Source organism: Prinia subflava, chromosome 8, assembly GCF_021018805.1.
Source record: "Prinia subflava isolate CZ2003 ecotype Zambia chromosome 8, Cam_Psub_1.2, whole genome shotgun sequence".
Classification (NCBI taxonomy): Eukaryota; Metazoa; Chordata; class Aves; order Passeriformes; family Cisticolidae; genus Prinia; species Prinia subflava.
Window position 1 is genome coordinate 13,446,490 of NC_086254.1, and position 18,860 is coordinate 13,465,349.

General features: G+C 58.7%; 1 protein-coding gene across 2 annotated transcripts; it reads right to left on the reverse strand.

Moving 5' to 3' along the window:
* Positions 1–1,014: 1,014 nt before the first annotated feature.
* On the reverse strand, positions 1,015–7,540 carry LOC134553470 (acidic leucine-rich nuclear phosphoprotein 32 family member B). 2 transcript variants are annotated; one of them, XM_063403165.1, is made up of 7 exons: positions 7,378–7,540; positions 4,939–5,088; positions 4,361–4,483; positions 3,232–3,430; positions 2,836–2,954; positions 2,407–2,461; positions 1,015–1,257 (listed from the first exon to the last, which is right to left on the reverse strand). In XM_063403165.1, exons 1-7 carry the CDS (start codon positions 7,429–7,431, stop codon positions 1,169–1,171), a joined length of 789 nt encoding a protein of 262 aa, XP_063259235.1. In that variant the 5' UTR covers positions 7,432–7,540; the 3' UTR covers positions 1,015–1,168. The 2 variants fall into 2 exon arrangements, with proteins under 2 accessions (XP_063259235.1, XP_063259234.1); XM_063403164.1 differs by having other exon boundaries at positions 2,836–2,957.
* Between the last annotated feature and the right edge of the window lie 11,320 nt (positions 7,541–18,860).

Sequence of the window (18,860 nt, forward strand, 5' to 3'; positions counted from 1 at the left end):
CTGGCTGGACACCTCTGGGATGAGAGGGAAGGTGGGAATGGGGGTGGGAATGCTGCACCGGGCTGGGCTCCCCCAATCCTCCCTCCAGCCAGCACCCCTGCCCCACGGGGCTGTTCTGTTCCCTGCTGGGAACACAGGAGGAGGAGGAGGAGGAGGATGCCCAGGCCAGGCTGGCACCGGGGGCCTGTGCAGAGGTGGCACTGGCTGGCAGAAGGACCCTGAGAATTTACAGGCTAGCACGGTCTGCAGGAGCATCACAGTGATGGTGGCTGCACAGGGCGGGCGGTGTGAAATGGAGGCGGATGGAGCAGCAGTATCCCCTCACCTGCACTCCCTATCCCTTCCCAAAGGAGCTGCAGGGCACCCGGAGCCTCCCCGCAGCACAGGCACGGCCACAAAAACCCCCTCGACAGCCCAAGGGAGGCTGCTGGGCTGGCCAGTGGGATAAAATGTTCCAGTTTATAAAAAAAAAAATAGGAAAGCAAGTGCAGGGCTACTGCAAGGTGCATCAGCAGAGGTACCGGGTCATGCAAGCAGCCCCTCCCTCCCCCCTCCCTCCCCCCAAACCCCAGGCACCCCCATCCCCAGCACTAAAGCATCTTCAAGCATGTCCAGAGATCACATCACCATGATTTCAGATCTGAGACACCCGCAGGGATCGTTCCGAGTCCACGCAGAGGAACCAGAGTTTGCACCCGAGGTGGCTCCAAAAGCGTCTTCAGAGCCCTGGGCTGAGGGCACGAGGGTGGCAAAGGCCTTCTGTGCTGGCAGGGTGTGAGCTGGAGCTCTGGGTCCAGTGTGGCACAGCTCATTTCAGACACACAGATACCCTAAGGAGGAGATGATTTTTTTCTCTTTTTTTTGTGTGATTTTTTGTGATTTTTTTTTCTGTTTGTTTGTTTGTTTTTGCAAGCTGCTGCACAAACCACCGAACGGAGAAAAGCCTTTGGTCATGAGATACTTGTGAGAAAAAAGTGAGCCTTGTATGGAAGATTCCCCTGAATGCCTACAGTATTCTAAATCTTAAAAAAATATATTGTGGACGCTGCAGCCATACAAAGGGGGAGGAGGAGGAGTGGGAGACAGGGATTTACAGTCTCACACAGACACAACGGGGAGGTTAAGACAAGCACAGTCAGAGTCTGTAAAACTGATTGGCTCGCTGGGATCAGTCATCCTCATCATCCTCTTCGTCCTCTGCATCTTCCTCTCCTTCATCCTCTAGACTTCGTTTTCTCTTCTCGCCACACGGATGGTCTGCAAAGAGAGGGGGGATTCACTCTTCCAGCCCAGCCCAGCTGAGCTGGGAGCAAGCACGGCACAGACTGGCACCATCTGGGAGCAGATCCACCCTGCCCTGCCCCTCCTGGAAAAGCCTGGGCTGACATGAGACACCAACAGCTTGGTGTGCCCTCAAGCATCCTGTGTAACAGCTGAAAAGGGGATTTTTTTGTTGCTGAGCATCCTCAAACACAGCATCTGCAGAATTCAGGCGCTCCTGACCAAGCTCAGTGAGCTCAGTGCTGGCACTGCTGAGGCCTCAATCCTGGGTCAGTTCTGGGCCCCTCATCCCAAGGACATTGAGGGGCTGGAGCGTGTCCAGGGAAGGGAATGGAGCTGGGGAAGGGGCTGGAGCACCAGGAGGAGCTGAAGGAGCTGGGAAAGGGGCTCAGCCTGAAGAAAAGGAGGCTCAGGGGGCCCCTGTGGCTCTGCACAGCTCCTGACAGGAGGGGACAGCCGGGGGGGGCTCAGTCTTGTCCCCCCAGGTGACAAGTACCAGGGTAAGAGGAAATGGCCTCAAGCTGCAGCAGGAGAGGTTTAGATGGGATATTGGGGAAAATTCCTTCAAGGAGAAGGTGGTGAGGAATTGGCACAGGCTGCCCTGGGCAGTGGTGGAATCATCATCCCTGGAACTGTTCAAAAAACAGTGTGGATGTGGCACTTGGGGACAGGGCTCAGTATTAGAGAGATTTCCCAACTTTAACAATTCCATGATTCATCCAAGGTTGCTTGAATTCACACCAGCCACAATATTCTGTCAACTCTCCTCTGGGTGTTTATGTTTGCTACAACCAGAGGAGCCTGGCCCAAGCTCAGGTCTGAGCTGGTGAGAGGGGAATGCCCCAGGAGATTCCCCCACACCCTCCTGTGACAGGAGCCCTGCTCCTGCACGGCCCAGCCATTCCCAGAACTGCTTTTTTGAGCAACTGACCTCCCACACTGCCCAGAACTGCCCAGCATGGTTGGCATTTAGAGGTCCTGAAACCCCTGTCCCTCCCTGTGACCCTCAATGATGAAACTGCTCAGTACCAGCTTGGGCAGAAAAGCTGCATCAACAACAGCTCTGCACTGAGCCTGAGGGAGCTCCAAAACCACCAAATATTGGATTGTTAGAACTCAACTCACCCTCCTCAGCTTCATCTTCTTCATCCTCCTCACCATCTTCCTCCTCATCCTCCTCCTGGGGTGAAAACGAGAGGTTTTTGTTGCAAGCACCACAATTCCATGAGCATAACCCAGTCCTCCGTCCCCTCTCCCACCCCTCTGAAGCCCCAGGGGGGCAGGAGGAGCTGTTGGTTCTCCAAGAGCTCCTCACATCCCCAGGGATGCATGGATCTGCATGGATGCACCACTCAGAGCCACAGGAAGTGCCAGGCCAAGACTGAACTGGAAAATTCTTTGGTGTTTTTGACCCTCAGGAGTCCAGAGTGCAGGGAAAGAGCCGGAGTGGGTGGAAAACTCCTCAGAGCTGCCCCCAGAGAGGCTCCAGTGACACCTGGGTCACCAGACAAGGGACAAACACATGACCTGGTGCTGAACCAGTGACAGCCTCACCTCATCATCTACTCCATCCTCCTCCTCTTCACCTTCCAGGTCATCGTCTTCATCTTCCTCGTCATCAATGACTTCTTCATCCAAATCGTCCTCCTCCTCATCATCCTCCTCTTCCTCGCCTTCTACCAAAAGGGGGAGGGAGGGAAGTGTCCCAGTTCCCAAATCCAGACTCCCCTCACCCCTCAGTGCAGTGTGAGCAGCAGGCAGGGCTCACAGAGGATGAGGACGGACAGCTCCAGGCCCTGTCACCCCCAGCACGCCCCACTCCCTGCCAGCCCTAGGGAGGAGGGGGTGGGAGCACCCACACAGCGCCAATCCCCGTTTGTGGAGCCCACCCTGAAGCAGAAAAGGAATCATTGCCCAGCAGGAAAACCAGGAGGAGAAAACAATCCTCACCTTCCCCATTCTCATACTCATCCTCCAGTGCATCCCCATCTGCCTCGGGGTCGGAGTCAGGGGCCTCCTGCTCGTCGGCATCGAAGCCGTCCAGGTAGGTGAGCTGGGGCAGGAGGGCGAACACGCTCTCCCGGTAGTTGATGAGCATCGTCACCTCGCAGTTGAACAGGTCCAGGCTGTGGAGGTTTGGCAACTTTTTCTGCAAAAAGCGATTTGTTAAGATTATTTGCAGCGCTGTCTGAAGACCAGGTGGCTGAGGCATTGCCCAGGTCTGGCACAGAGGTGGTTCTGCCCCACAGGCTCCTCGGATGCAGGGGAGTCACTGCTCCTGCTCACTGTGGGCACAGAAAATTTCTGTCCAGCTCCTCTGTCCTGGCTCCCCTTTCTGGAACAAACTCTCTGTGTATTTGCAAATCTTTCTTTTCTCTGAACAGGCCCAGCAAGCTCAGGAGCAGCTGAGCTGGACTCATCCAGCTCAAAATATCAGGCAGAACAGCAAGGCAGAGCTCAGGGAGAGCTGCAGCCTGGGTGCCCTTGGCACAGCCCAGCTCAGGCCATCACACCGGGCACCACGCCAAGGAAAGGAGGAGCAAAACAATCCCAAATTCCTTCTGGAGGGAATGGATGGACAGAACAGCCAAAGAGACAAACGCCCTGTGTCAGAGCTTTCAGGTGTCCCTCACAGCAAGAGCCTTCCTGGGGCAGCTCACCGAGCCTGAGGCCTTTTCCAGCCTCACTGACCACTGTTGGAATGCTGTGACAGCAGAACCTCCAGGCTGATGTGACAGGTGCCCTCACTGGTGTCCAGTTCCCTCATTCCATGACACCCCAGGTGCCACCTACCTCCAACTGCCTCCGACCCTTTCCCGGTCCCTTCTCAGCTGGGCACTGAGCATCCACAGTTTTACTCATCCAGCCCCATTTCACGCTTCTTTTAGCAACTGGCTGCTGCTTTTCCAGACTGAGGAGCCATTAACTACTGGCCCAGCCTCAAACTGGGATCAAATCTGTTCCCATCAGAACCACGAAGTGCTGTTGGAACAGTTACCAAGACGTTGGATTCCTGCTGCACAGCCCCATTCCCCAAAGGAAACGGCATCCCTGGGGCTCCAGCACAGCCTCCACTCACCAAGGGCTCCAGGGTGTTGATGTCTTTGATCTTGTTGCCGCTTAGGTTCAAGTGTGTGAGGTTGGGAGTTTTCTCTGCTAGAACTTCAAGGCCACCAGAAATCCTATTATCACTCAGCTCCAGCTGAAGGGAGGGAATATCACATGGTCACCAAGTGTTTCAGCTCGTGATACAGAGAAGGAAACTGCCCTGAGAACTGAGCTACAGAGAGCACCCAAATTTCAGCTGACAGAGTCAAATTTGCCCTTAAAACCCCTTTCCCACGGGGACACAGCACTGCCAGCCACCCCCATCCTGGTGAGTGCTTCCAAAATTCAAAATATTTATGGCGTCATGAAGCTTCTGACAGCAGCACAAGAGCAAAAAAAAAACCAAGAGAGGAAGGGCACTAAACACCTGAAGAGCTCAGAAGGGTTTTGTTGCACATTAAAACCGACCCCTCTCACTCTCTCACTTGCTCAGATAAGCGAGCAAAGAGCAAAATTCATTTTTTTCTGGCAAATACAGGAGAAGCAACTGCCACCAGGGGCAGCACGAGGCCAAGGGCTGCTGGAGATGGGACCAGAGGCCGGACTCACCTTCCGCAGTTTGTTGAGCTTGGGGAGGTTGGACACGGACAGCAGGTTGATGTTGATCATGCTGAGGAACTCCAGGTTCTCAAAGTCTGACGAGAGACCAACCACCTTGCCATCCTCTGAGCGGCAGTTATCCAGGACCAGCTCCTTCACCTGCACGGGGACACCCACAGCTGTCACCAGCCTGCCACAGCCCCCCCGGGGCTCTCAAGGGGACATCACCAACACCCAGAGCACAGCTCTGCCTCGAGCTCCTCCTCACTCAAACTGAAGACCTTAAAGCCAAGGAACTCTTGGTGACAGCCCCTCACCGTGGCTGGAGTTTCACTCTCTAAGCACAAGCCACAGACACACGCCTGCTGTCCCCACGAGGTCCCCACCGAGGTCCCCACCCTCCAGGAAGCAGCACGCAGGGGTTTGGAGCCACGAGGTCACATCCCAACGCTCTGAGCACACAGGGCATCAATAAAGCTTTCAGAGTCACGCTTCAGGCTCTGCTAACGAGGGGCCAAACGAGGTCAGCCGGGTTTGTCCCCTCCCACTTGTCCCCCACACCACTGGGGTGCCAGAAAAGCTGTCCCCAGAGGACTGACCTCCCTGTGACGGTGTCCAGTGAGGTGACACAGCTGCCTGGGCAGGGCTCAGCACATGAGCTCAACTTCAGGCTGGTGACACAAGGCCACTGATGGCATCAAACATTGTGCCCAGCATGGATTCCACACCCAGGGACCTTCAGGACTAGCCAGGAGTTCAGCACACCAAGGAATCAACCCCTCTGTGCCACCAGGGCCACCAAGCACCAGCACAGAACTGCTGTCCCCCAACACCTCGGGGGAAAGATCCCTGTCCCCCCCAGACACAGCCCCAGCTCTCACAAACCACTTCCAAATCCTGCTTTTACCCCACACATTCTTGACAGCAAGATGCAAAAATGAGCCTTGGCCAGAAGGCTCGGGGCGCTCTCCAAATTCCTCCTTCGCAGCACTCCCATTTTACCTCTCCTGCTCACATCAGCCAACTATTAGAGAATCATTTTAAAACCACTCTGCCTTCCCCGAGGGAGAGTCTGGGGGCTGCTGTGCCATCTTTGCCACCTTCACAGCACGAGCTCAGAATGAATTATCACATCAAACCCCTCAAGTGCCATCGCTGATGAGGGTTTGAGTTGAAGTTTTGGAGCCGAGTGCGTTCTGCTCCCAACACGCCAGAAAAGGCTCCAGTCAAACTGGGACTGTCACCGTGGTGGATGGAAAGGTGGCAAAGGCCAGACTGGGCGTTGTGTGGGCACAGAGGGGAGCCTGAAATCCCGCAGGTTATCATGGAATCCTGGAATGGTTTGGGTTGGGAGGGACTTCAAAGCCCATCCAGCGCCACCCCTGCCATGGCAGGGACACCTTCCACTGTCCCAGGCTGCTCCAAGCCCTGTCCAGCCTGGCCTTGGACACTGCCAGGGATCCAGGGGCAGCCGCACCTGTGCCTAACCCAGCCAAGCCCAGCTCTACCCCAGCCCGGGCCCTTTCTGAGGGCGCTGCAGTTGCAGCAGTCCCGGGACACCAGGGACAGCCAGCCCTGACCCCGCTGGCTCTGCAATTCCTGGCCTCGCTCCACGGGGACCAGGCGCCCGCAGCTCCTCCTGCCCAGCCGCTCTGGCCCCGCAAATCCCCTGGCCGGGCACCGTCTCACGCTTTAATCCCCCCGCCAAGCCCCGCTCGGCGCCCGCGGCCCGCAGGTGCCACGACACCGGGGCCGGGAGGGACCGGCCAGGGCCCAGCGGGGCGGCCCGGGGCTGAGGAGAGCCGGGGAGCGGCGAGAGGGGCCGGGGAGCTCCAGGGAAAGCGCGGCAGGGAGACCCAGGAAAGGGAAGATCCAGGAAGGGGCGGCGGGAGGAAAGAGCCGGGGATGAGGCGGCCCCGGAGCGCCGGGCCCGGCCCCGCGGCCGCCAGCGGAGGGGACCGGGCGGCCGCAGCGGCACCGCAAGGTTCCCCCCCGCAGCCCCGGAGCCTTCCCCGGGCGGAGGAGCCCGCGGGAGCCGCTGCGGGCCCGCCCGGGCCCCGCTAACATGGCCGGGCCGCCATGGCCGCGCGGGGCCGCCCCGGCCCGGGCCCGCTGACTCGGCGCGGCCCGGCCCGGCCCTGCCCGCCGCGCTGCCCCCGCTCCCTCCGCGGGCCGGGCCGGGCCGGGCCGGGCCCCGCCGCCGCCTCAGCGCGGCCCCGGTGCGGGCGGGCCCCGCCGCGCACGTGCGCGCCGCCATGCCGGGGCTGCGGGCCGGGCGGGAGCGCTCCCGCCGCCGCCGCGCTCCGCGCCCGCCCCATCCCCGCCCCGCCACGGCCGCCCGGTCCCCGCCGTGCGGGACCCCCGTCCCCCCGCGGGCCGCTCTCCCACCGACCGCCTCCCCCGCACCCCTCCTTCCCAGCAGCACGTGCCGCCCTATCCCCGCCGCACCTCGCTCGGCTTCTTGTTGCGCAGCTCCAGCGTCAGGCGCTTCTCCATCTCCATCCTCCCGCCGCTCCGCTCCGCTCCGCCGGGCCCGAGCCGCGCTGCGCTCCCGGTGCCGCTCCCGGTGCCGCTCCCGCCCCCGCCCGCGCGCGCCGCCGCCCGGCGCAGGAAGAGGCGCCAACGGCAACAAAGGCGCGCGCGCCGCGCACCCCCCGGCCCGCTCGCGGCAGCGCCCCCTGCCGGCACCGCCCCTCCCGCCACGGCACCGCGGGTTCGAGTCCCGGCACCGCCCCGGGGCCGCGGGTTCGAGTCCCGGCACCGCCCCGGGACCGCGGGTTCGAGTCCCGGCACCGCCCCGGGACCGCGGGTTCGAGTCCCGGCACCGCCCCGGGACCGCGGGTTCGAGTCCCGGCACAGCCCGGCCGCGACCCCTCCCCGCCCCGAGCCCCGTGCCCACCGGCGGCACCGCGCTCCGCAGGGACGTTTCGATCCCCTGGCACCGCGTTCCCGTCTGCAGTGCCACATCCCGACCCTCAGATGCTGTGTTCCACTCTTCAGCACTGTGTTCCAATCTGTAGAGCCATATTCCCACCCCCAGGTGCTGTTCTGGTTTCCATCACCGTGTTCCCATCCTCAAGAACCACGATTCCTTCTCCAGAGCCATATTCCCATCCCCAAGTGCTGTGTCCCAGTCTCCAGCACCATGTTCCCATCCTCAAGTGTTACATTCAGTCAAGAACCATGGTTCCTTCTCCAGAGCCACATTCCCATTCTCAAGCACCCTGTTCCCACCACCAGGCATTGTGTTCCAGTCTCCAGTGCTGCGTTCCAATCTCCAGAGCCACATTTCCAACCCCAGGCAAAGTGTTCCAGTCTCCAGTGTTGTGTTCCCATCCTCAAGCACCACCGTTCCTCCTCCAGGGCCACATTCCCATGCCCAGGTACCACGGCTCCTTCTCCAGCACCATGTTCCCATCCTCAGGGCCATGTTGCCATATTCAAGTGCCACATTCCCACCCCCAGGCGCCGTGTTTCCAACTCCAGTGCCACATTCTGTCCTCAAGCCCTGTGTTCCCAGCCCCAGGCACTGTTTCAGTCTCCAGCATAGCGTTCCCATCCTCAGCCACTGTGATTCCTCCTCCACAACAACATTTCCATGCCCAGGTACCATGGTTCCAGCCTCCAGCACCAGGTTCCCATCCTCAGGAATCATGATTCCTCTTTCAGAGCCACTTTCTCATGCCCAGGTACCACAGTTCCATCTCCAGAGCCACATTCCCATTCCAGATACCACAGTTCCATCTCCAGAGCCACATTCCCATCCTCAAGCACCATCATTCCTTCTCCAGAGCCACATTCCCATTCTAGATACCACAGTTCCATCTCCAGAGCCACATTCCCATTCCCAGATACCACAGTTCCATCTCCAGAGCTGTGGTTCCATCTCCAGAGCCATGGTCCCACCCTCGAGCTCTGTGTTCCCATCCCCAGGCACCAGAGCCACATTCCCAGCTCCAGGCACGGTGTTCCAGTCCCCAAGGACTGTTCCCATCCCCAGGCACCACAATCCCTTCTGTAGCTCCATGCTCACACCCCCAGGTGCCTCTGGCAACTTCCTGACTCCTGAGGGTGCAGCCAGCTGGGGGTCAGGCTCTTTTCCTGACTCCAAGGCACAGGACAAGAGGAAACTGCCTCAGGCTGCTCCAGGGGAGGTTTGGATTGGAGATCAGGAGAAATTCCTTCACAGAAAGGGTGGCCAGGCACTGGCACAGCTGCCCAGGGCAGTGCTGGAGTCACTATCCCTGGGAGTGGTCAAACAACCTGTGGATGTGGCACTTGGGGACATGGTGGCCTTGGCAGAGCTGGACTCGATGATCCCAGATGGCTTTTCCAACCTCAGCAATTGTCTGATTCCATGTTCCCGTCCCCAGTGCCACCTTCCCATCCCTGATGCCACCTTGCTGTCCACAGTGCCACATTCCCATCCCCAGGGCCATGTTCTTGTCCCCAGTGCCACTTTTCTGTCCCCAGTGTCATATTCCTGTCCCCAGTCCATGTTCCTGTCCCCAGAGCTACTTTTTTGTCCCCAGTGCCAGATTCCCATCCCCAGGGCCATGTTCCTGTCCCCACTGCCACATTCCCATTCCTAGGCCCACATTCCTGTCCCCAGTGCCAGTTTGTTGTCCCCACTGCTGTATTCTTGTCCCCCGTGCCACGTTCCTGTCCCCAGTGTCACATTCCTGTCCCCAGTACCACATTCCTGTCCTCAGGGCCATGTTCCTGTCCCCACTGCCACATTCCCATTCCTAGGCCCACATTCCTGTCCCCAGTGCCAGTTTGTTGTCCCCACTGCTGTATTCTTGTCCCCAGTGCGTGTTCCTGTCCTCAGTGTCACGTTCCTGTCCCCAGTGCCACATTCCTGTCCCCAGTGCCACTTCTCTGTCCCCAGTGCCACGTTCCTGTCCCCAGTGCCACATTCCTGTCCCCAGTGCCACTTCTCTGTCCCCAGTGCCACATTCCTGTCCCCAGTGCCACCTCTCTGTCCCCAGTGCCGCATTCCTGTCCCCCTGCCCGGCCCCTGTCCCAGCCCATCCCAGGCCGTGCCTGCCGGAGGGCCGGGCTGATAAAGGCAGGGTGTTGCTCGGGGCCTGGCCTGAAGGAAGGACGAGATAACAGCGGGAACTCCCCAGCACTGCGGGGCTGGGGTGATGTTTTTCCCTTCCCTGGTGTGACACAGAGCCCTGGGCTCGTCCTGGCCAGCCACGAGCTCCAGAGGCTGGAATGCTGCTGGCGTCACAGGGGCCAGGACAGGGCCAGCAGGGCCGTCACTGCCCGTGGCCCAGGGGGTGGCCTCAGCTCTGCTGTCCTTCCAGGGGGGTCAGAGCTGGTGGGACCCCCCAGCAGGGCTGGAGAAGGTCCCCTCTCATCACACAGGGCCACCAGTGCCAGGGACCCCCCGCAGGATGAGAATTCCTGCAGGATTTGGGCACTGCTGCCTGCCACTGCTTTCAAAATTGCTGAGAAAGGAGCCAGAGGAATCTCTCTGATCCACAACCAAGGCTCCAAGTAAACAGGAACACGAGGGCTCACAGGCCAGGCCCCGTCGTCCCTCATTGTCCCGTCTGGCACAGGGCCACCAGCCTGCCTTGTATGGCAGGAAATGGCTTTGTGGGCCACTGTGGGTCATTTCTGCCACTCGGCTCCAGCGCCAGCCTGCTCTCACTGGGAGGAGCAGGACGTTCAGCAGAGGGGCTCAGCTCCAAAGGGACCAAGCCCACTCTTTTTCACAGCAGATAAGGGGTATCTCCGTCGAGAAAAATTGGCTTGAAGGCATTTTTGGCACCTCTGTGACTTCTCTCACTGAACACAGCTCGGTTTCTCCAGCCAGAGAGCTCCTGGCCAGTGGGGCACCACACCAGCTCCCCCTCCTCGGGGCGGCCCTGAGGGGACACCCAAAACCAGCCAGTTCTGGGGCTGTGTGGGGTCGGGCAGAGGGGATGGAGGGTGCAGGATGAGCTGAGTTTTGGTGGCACTGAAGGAGCGGTAGAGCAGCCCAGGCTGGAGTAAGGACAGGCTCTGAGTGCCCTGCCCGGCTCAGTCACATGCCATGGGGGATGCAGGGAAGGGGGTTGGAATCATGAGGGGTTTTAGGTTAGAAAAGAAATATAAGATCATTGAATCTAACCATAAGGTCCAGGCCAGGCTGGACAGGGCTTGGAGCACCCTGGGACAGTGGAAGGTGCCCCTGCCATGGCAGGGGTGGCACTGGATGGGCTTTAAGGTCCCTTCCATCCTAAACCATTCCTTGATTCTTGATTTGATGAGTCTACAGTCATCGAGCCCTGCCCCAGTCGGGTGGTTCGGGGTGAGCCCAGGCTCCTGTGGCCCTTTTCGGCTCCACCAAGCCCCACTCTTGGGGGAAAGGCGGGTCCCAGCAGCCGAGGGGTCCCCGCTCCCCACTCCGAGCCCCGCCGGCCGCAGCAGCCGCGGGCAGGCAGGCGGGAGATGCTGGGAGCCATCCCCGCTCGTTGATCTGCATTTGTTTTAAGGTTCTTTCATGTCCCCTTTGAGGCTCGTTTCCTGTCCTTTGTAGCAAACAATGGCCTGTCCCCCCCGCCCGGGCCGGGGTGGCTTTATCTCCCCTCCCCTGGGCCGCGCTCCCTCGGGAGCTGAGCTTTATGTTTGCCTTCCAATAAAACCCCTGCTCTGCTTCCCCCGAATGGATTTCAAAGCTGCGGCTTGCCGGGGCTGTCTGGGAGATGCATTTGCCGGGATCTCGGCTCCCTGCGCTCGGGCAGATTAACGCGAGGCCGGTAATTTACTTAATTTACTGCGGGGTGACGGCGCTGGGAGCCTGGACTGGAACTGCTGACAGGGGCTGAAATTCAGGTCTGCAGCTTTTCAGGCAAGCTGCAGCACAGATGCCGGGGAAAACGTATTATCTGTCTGTTATACAACACAATATCACCGGCCCGTGTTTTACAGGGTTTAACTGCTTCGCTCCCGGCCCGGAGCCTCCTCAGAGTCCCAGGGGAGCCCTGGCTGTGCCACGAGGAGCTGCTCAGCACCGCTGTCCTGTCCTCAAACAGCCACGAGGATCCCTCCGGTCCCGGTGGCTGCAGAGCCCCGGCAGCCAGGAAAGCTGGGGGGGCTCACCTGGAGAAGAGAAGGCTCCAGGGAGAGCTCAGAGCCCCTTGCAGGGCCTGAAGGGGCTCCAGGAGAGCTGGAGAGGGACTGGGGACAAGGGATGGAGGGACAGGACACAGGGAATGGCTTCCACTGCCAGAGGGCAGATATGCATGGGATCTTCGGAAGGAATTGTTGGCTGTGAGGGTGGGCAGGCCCTGGCACAGGGTGCCCAGAGCAGCTGTGGCTGCCCCTGGATCCCTGGCAGTGCCCAAGGCCAGGCTGGAGGGGGCTTGGAGCAGCCTGGGACAGTGGAAGGTGTCCCTGCCATGGCAGGGGTGGCACTGGATGGGCTTTGAGGTCCCTTCCAATCCAAACCCTCTGTGATTCCATGATGAGGCACCTTCCCCAGAGACCCTTGGGGCAGTTTGGGAATGGGCAGTGGATGTGCAGTGATCTGCAGAGCTGGAGGATGGCACCAGCTTCACTGAAGATTAACAAGCCAATAAGGAATCTGCTGGGATACCAAAAAACCCTTGAACAGTTCCCTTGTGCAAGCCAGCCACTCCCAAGGAGGAGGCAAACAAGGTTCATGCAGGCCCTGGTAGCCCTTAGAAGAAATTGGTAGAACCCTGGACCAGTTTGGAGTGGGAGGGACCTTAAAGATAATTTAGTTACAACCCCGGTGAGTTCTGTTTGTTCATTTTTCTGGTGGAAATCAGAGATCTAAAACTCAGGGTACTCTGGGTCCCTCTTTCCCCCTGTATCCCGGGTTCCCCCATATCATCCTTCTGCCCCTGGATCCTGATCTGCCCCCTCCCCCTGCCCTGGGTGCTCCTTTCCCCCCATATCCTCCATCTCCTGCTGTACCCTGATCTCCTCTCCTCCCCCTGAACCCTGGGTCCCCCTCTCCCACATACCCCAATCTGCATTTCCCGATATCCCAATCCCCCCTTTCCCCATATCCCAATCTGTCCTCCCCCCATACCCCGATCCCTCCCTCCCCTTGTGCACCGACTGCCCTTTCCCCCCATATCCTGATCCCCCTCTCTCCCATACCCCAAATCTCTTCTCATCCTCCTGTACTCCAAACCTCCCTTTCCCTGTACCCCAATCTCACCTCTTCCCCCTGTACCCAGATCCCCTTTTCCCCACACCCCAGTCCCCCCTTTCCCAGTATGCCAATCCCTGCTTCCCGTACCCCAATCTCCCTTTTCCCTGTACCCCAATCCCCCTTTCCCTGTGCCCCAATCCCCATTCCCCATACCCCAATCCCCTTTCCCCGTACCCCAATCCCCCTTTCCCTGTACCTCAATCCCCTTTCCCCTTCTCCGTAATCCCTGTTCCCCCATACTCCAATCCCCATTCCCCAATACCCCAATCCCCTTTCCCTGTACCCCAATCCCCGTTCCCCGTACCCCCAGTCCCCTTTCCCTGTACCCCAATCCCCATTTCCCCATACCTCAAATTCCTTTCCCTGTACCCCAATCCCTGTACCCCCATGCCCTTTCCCGTACCCCAATCCCCTTTCCCCGTTCCCCGATCCCCAATCCCTGTACCCCAATCCCCAATCCCTGTACCCCAATCCCTGTTCCCCATACCCCAATCTCCATTTCCCCGTACCCCAATTCCCTTTCCCCAATCCCCTTTCCCTGTACCCCATTCTCCCGTACCCCAATCCCTGTACCCCAATTCCCATTCCCCATACCCCAATCCCCCCTCCCCGCTCCCCGCCTGCACCGCGGCCCCGTTTCCCGCAGGGGGCAGCACCGGCCCGGCCATGGGGGTGTCCCGGGCCGTGGCGGGTCCGGGGGTCCCGGGGCGGGGCGGGGGCAGCAGCGAAGCCGCCGTGCAGGAGGGTCTGAGCAGGGCTGCGCCCCGGGGTGACCCCGGCCCGCTGTCCTGCGCCGGGATAACGCGGGCGCTCCCGGGCTGCTCCCGGGTGAGCTGCCGGGGTGGGATGTGCGACCTCCAGGCGGCTTTTTGTGACTCGGGCCAAGGCGGAGGCGCCCCGAGGGTTCGGGTGGCACCAGGGCCCCTCCAGGCACTTGGCAGAAGGGTCCGAAACGGAGCATTAACGCAGCAACGCCTCGGTCACCGCCAAGCCCTGTCCCCAAGTGCCACATCCACGCTGCTTTTGAGCATCTTCGGGGATGGGGACGCCACCACTGCCCTGGCAGCTGTGCCAGCGCCCGACCGCCCTTCCCGTGGAGGAATTTCTCCCAATACCAATCTAATCCTCCCCTGGCACAGCCTGAGGCCGTTCCCTCTCCTCCTGTCCCTGTTCCCTGGGAGCAGAGCCCGACCCCCCGGCTGTCCCCTCCTGTCAGGAGCTGTGCAGAGCCACAAGGTCCCCCCCGAGCCTCCTTTTCTCCAGGCTGAGCATCCCCAGCTCCCTCAGCCTCTCCTGGTGCTCCAGCCCCTTCCCAGCTCCGTTCCCTTCCTTGGACACACTCCAGCCCCTCAATGTCCTTCTTGGGGTGAGGGTCCCAAACTGTCCCCAGGACCTGAGTGGCCTCAGCAGTGCCAGCACAGGGGACAGTCACTGCCCTGGGCCTGCTGGCCACACTCCCGATCCAAGGCAGGTCATTCCTGCTGCCCTGGGCACACTGCTCAGCCGCTGCCTCTCTGCCCTGCAGTAATCAGCGCTGCTCTGCAGCAATTAGCTGTGCTCTGCAGTAATTAGCTGTGGATTCTGGCATCCCTCCGCCGTGTAACCATGAGACAGCAGCCAGCCCCTATCTCAGAGCCGATCTGGAGGCACCCGGCTGATCCCTGCCTGATCTCCCCGACAGGGCAGGCAGGGCAGGATCCACCACAGCCCTGCCCAGAGCCAGGGCCCAGCTGCTCCCAGACACTGCAGAGCCACATCCACTGCCCTGGAAGGAGAAATGGGCACGGCTCTGCCTGCAGCCCCAGGGAGAGGCAGCAGGGAAGTGCCTGGGGTGGGATTTGGGGAGCCAGGCCTGCCTTAGGACACTGTCCTCACCTCACCTGCACATGGAGTTGTCACCTCCAGCTGCCCCCAGCACCTCCCAGGCTGTTTGCAAGGCTTGGTAAAAATTAAAATTAATTTACAATGTCCCCCAGCTCAGCCAGACCAAGCAGTCACGCCAGGAACAACCACAAGGTTGGTTGTTCTCCAGGCTTTTGGAGTTGCCAGTGTGTTTTTGCACTTGACAAGGCTTCACGTTCTTTGCTGGAATCCACTTTGGTCCTGAACCTGTGGAGACACAAGCACATACCCTTTGCCCTGGGTTATTAGTGAAAATGGACCTTTAATTTGTCCTGTTTCTGGGTTTTTTATCAAAACTAAAAGATTTTGTTTCAATTTTGCCTGTGTGCTATTGGAAAAAAGCCTAATAATTGGTGGATTCAGTCCTGCAAAAGAGCTATTTAAAAATTTTAAAACATATGAAGTTTTATTTAAGCACATTTGAAGTGTCGCCTTTGCCTCCCTGTTTTCAAGACTTAATAAAAATTAATTACTGATTTTACAATGTCCCTCAGCTCAGCCAGACCAAGCAGTAACACCAGGAACAACCACAATGGCAATTCCTGCTTGACACTGCCGAGGGGTTCTGGATCCCCTGTAAAGGAACCCTCCTGTCCCACGGAGCTCACACAGGAGGGAAATGGACTCCAGGTGCCCCAAGGTGCACCCCTGGTTGGGGTTAAAGGATGCTGCCTCTGCTGGGAAGGCACTTCCAGGACCCAGGAGCACCAAAGAGCACTTCAGGCCAGGATTACGGCACAGCCAAGCCAACAGGCAGGGGGTCTCTAAGTGCAGGACCCTCCAATGTCACCAGTTTGGGCTTACAGCTCACAAATGAAGGTTTGCAGTAGCACTAATGCCCTCATTGGAATGTCACTGTGTCCTGTCCCTGCACCCCTTTCCTTCCCCCTCGATTGCGCTTCAGCTGCACCAGGGCTCAGCCAGTTTGTGCCATTTCTGCCCATTGGCTATGGACAGCTGAAGCCTGAGGTCTTCTCCTTCTCTGGCCTGGGCTTGCACTCGTCTGGAGAATTTCTGTGAACAGGTAGGGAAAAATCAGGATTTCTCTTTTTGCTCGCACAGCACTGCTCAGTCAGAGCTGCACTTGCCCCTAATTCACACAGTTTGTGCTAATATCCTGGTTTTTTGCAGGAGAAACATCGGAGTGAGAGCATCCCTGGGCAAGCTGGAGAGCTGGAGCTCCTCCTCACCTCTGCTGTCCCCCCTGTGCATGAGGGGACTCTGCTCTCTGCCTGCAGTGAGATTTCAGGACACGAAAATAAGATTTGGGAAACATCTGTCTTTGGGAAACAGTGCCACAGGGAGAGGCACGCTGTGGGTGGGATGGCTCCCTCTCCCAGTTCCCATTCCAGTTTCCCAGTCTCAACAACAGGGGAGATAGGCACGGGCTCAGCCTGGAGCAGCCTCCTCCTCTGTCACCAGCCTTGTGCAACCTTCTCGCCCTCCCTCCGAGGGTGTGGGAGAATTCCTGGCAGGCAGGAGCTGCTCGGGGTCCAGCTGGGCTTGGGAAACAGCTCCAGGAGCACGGGAGAGCCCCCAGGCTCCCTCCTGCAGCCTCTCCAGTCTCCCACATCCAACCTCCCAAACCCTTGCTTGCCTCCAGAGCTGGCATGGGGTGTCCAGATCCTCCTCAGGGCTGATTTGACAGCCCGGAGCTGTTCTGATGCCAAACTCCATCCTGATGCAAGGAGGAAGTCAAGGGAGTTGCAGCAGCCAGGGGTTATTTGCTGCCCTTCAGCTTCACCTCAGAGCTGCCTGAAGACTCAAACTCTTGGGATTAGTTGGTTTTATTAGCTGGAGATGGGTTTTAGTTCCTGCAGGGAGAGGCAGGAATTAAAAGCGTAACAAGGTAGTGAAGAATTGGGAAGTTATTAAATGAAGAAAGGAAACATCTCTGCAGGCGAGGGCTGGTGAGGGTGGATGTTCAATAAAAGAAATGTTCCCAAACATCTTCTCCACAGAGTTTGGCTCATCAGACACTTGGCTGCCCATCAGGGGAGGTTCAAATTGGGTATTAGGAAAAATCCCTTTGTGGAAAAGGTGCTCAAGCACTGGAACAGGCTGTCCCAGGAAGTGGTGGAGCTGCCATGGCTGAAAGTGTTCAAAAACCCCGGGGAGGTGGCACTTGGGGACAGGGTTTAACAGTGGCCTTGCCAGTGCTGGGTGAATGGTTGGACTTGCTGGCCTCAGAGGGCTTTTCCAAGCCCAGGGATTCTGTGATTTCATGTTTGGTGATTCCCAGTGTCCCTGGTGCTGCCCTGAGAGATTTGGCACAAGTTTGCCACCAGATCAGAGCTGGCATAGCCCTGGAAATGGCATCAGGGCCTTCCTGTGGAATGGGAACAGAGGGAGAATGTCCAGGGACACTCCTGCATCTCCCTGCCCTTCCCAGGCACTGCCAGTGCAGGTGGAAAACTCTCCCAAGAGGTTTTTCCAGTGGCTCTTCAAAGTGTCACCATATCCCTGCTCCGGCAGCCCCTCCGTGCCCTCACACCAAAGTTCTGTTTCCAAAAGGGAGACTGTCCCAAATATCCACCTTCCCTTATTTATGTAGGAAGACAGAGCTTGAAAGCACCTGGGGTGGGATGTGCTTCTTTGAACAGAGATGGGAAACTCCACAAGGCACAGGGATGTGCCCTGGGAATGAGCAGGGTGGGATGGGGAGCAGGGGGATGCACTGGAGGGGCCTGGAGGATGGGAACAGGGAAAACTCCTTGGGATTTCCCATTTCAGAAGGGAAAGGTTCCCAATGCAGGCAGGCAAGGGGGCACTGGTTTTACATTGCCAGGGGGAGGGATAGATGGGATGTTGGGGAAAAATCCTTCCCTGTGGGGGTGGTGGGGCCCTGGGTGCTCAGGGTATTTGGGTTGTGGCTGTCCCTGGATCCCTGGAAGTGCCCAAGGCCAGGCTGGACAGGGCTTGGAGCAGCCTGGGACAGTGAAGGTGTCCCTGCCATGGCAGGGGGTGGCACTGGATGCTTTTTAGGGTCCTTTCCAATCCAACCCATCCTAATTCTAAGAGGAGGTGCTTTTCCAGCCAGCACCTAATTAAACAGAACCTTGGTGCTGTAGAATATGACCACAAAAATAACCTTCAAAAGGCTCAAATAAACGCGGGCAGGACTGGTCTGTCCTGACTGATTAAACATGATGGCCCAGGACCTCCAGCTAAGGCAGTATTAAATCACTGGCCACCAGAAGATGGGGCAGGAGGCAAACCTGTGTCTGCCTTCTTAGGAGCTTCCTAAGGCTCCAATTCCCCTTCCTGAAGCAGAGGCAGCAGCTCCTGCTCTGAGGGGGGGAGCACAGAGGGGCCAGGGGTCTCCCTGAGAGCTCAGAGCCCTGCACGAAGGAGTCTCTGGTTCCCAGGGCTGGTTGCAGCCTTTGCTATCAAATCTCTCCCAGCACTTGCACAAACCACCGGGGTCTCCTGCCAAAGCTTTGCGCCACTCCGGGCAGGATTGTGGCGTGGGATAACTCAGCTCCCTGCTCTGAGCTGCTGCCAAGGCCCTGCCAGCTGGGACAGGGAGCTGCAGGCTGAGCCCCAGCAAAAAGGGACTTTCTCTGCACCCCCTTCCATTTTTCACATCTCTTCAGAGTTAACATTCCAGCAAATGTCCCATCCTGGGAGGGTTCAAGGCTGGGAGCATCCTGGAGTTGTGGAAGGTGTCCCTGCCCATGGGAATGAGATGGGCTTTAAGGTCCCTCCAACTCAAACTCTGCTAGGATTTTATGAAATAATGGAGACAAGTTGCTGGCTGCAGGGAGAGGAACCTCCCTGCTCTGTGGCTGCTAAATCCAAAACTTTCCAGGACTCTAGGCAGCCCTGTGGCTGAGAAAGCCCTGCT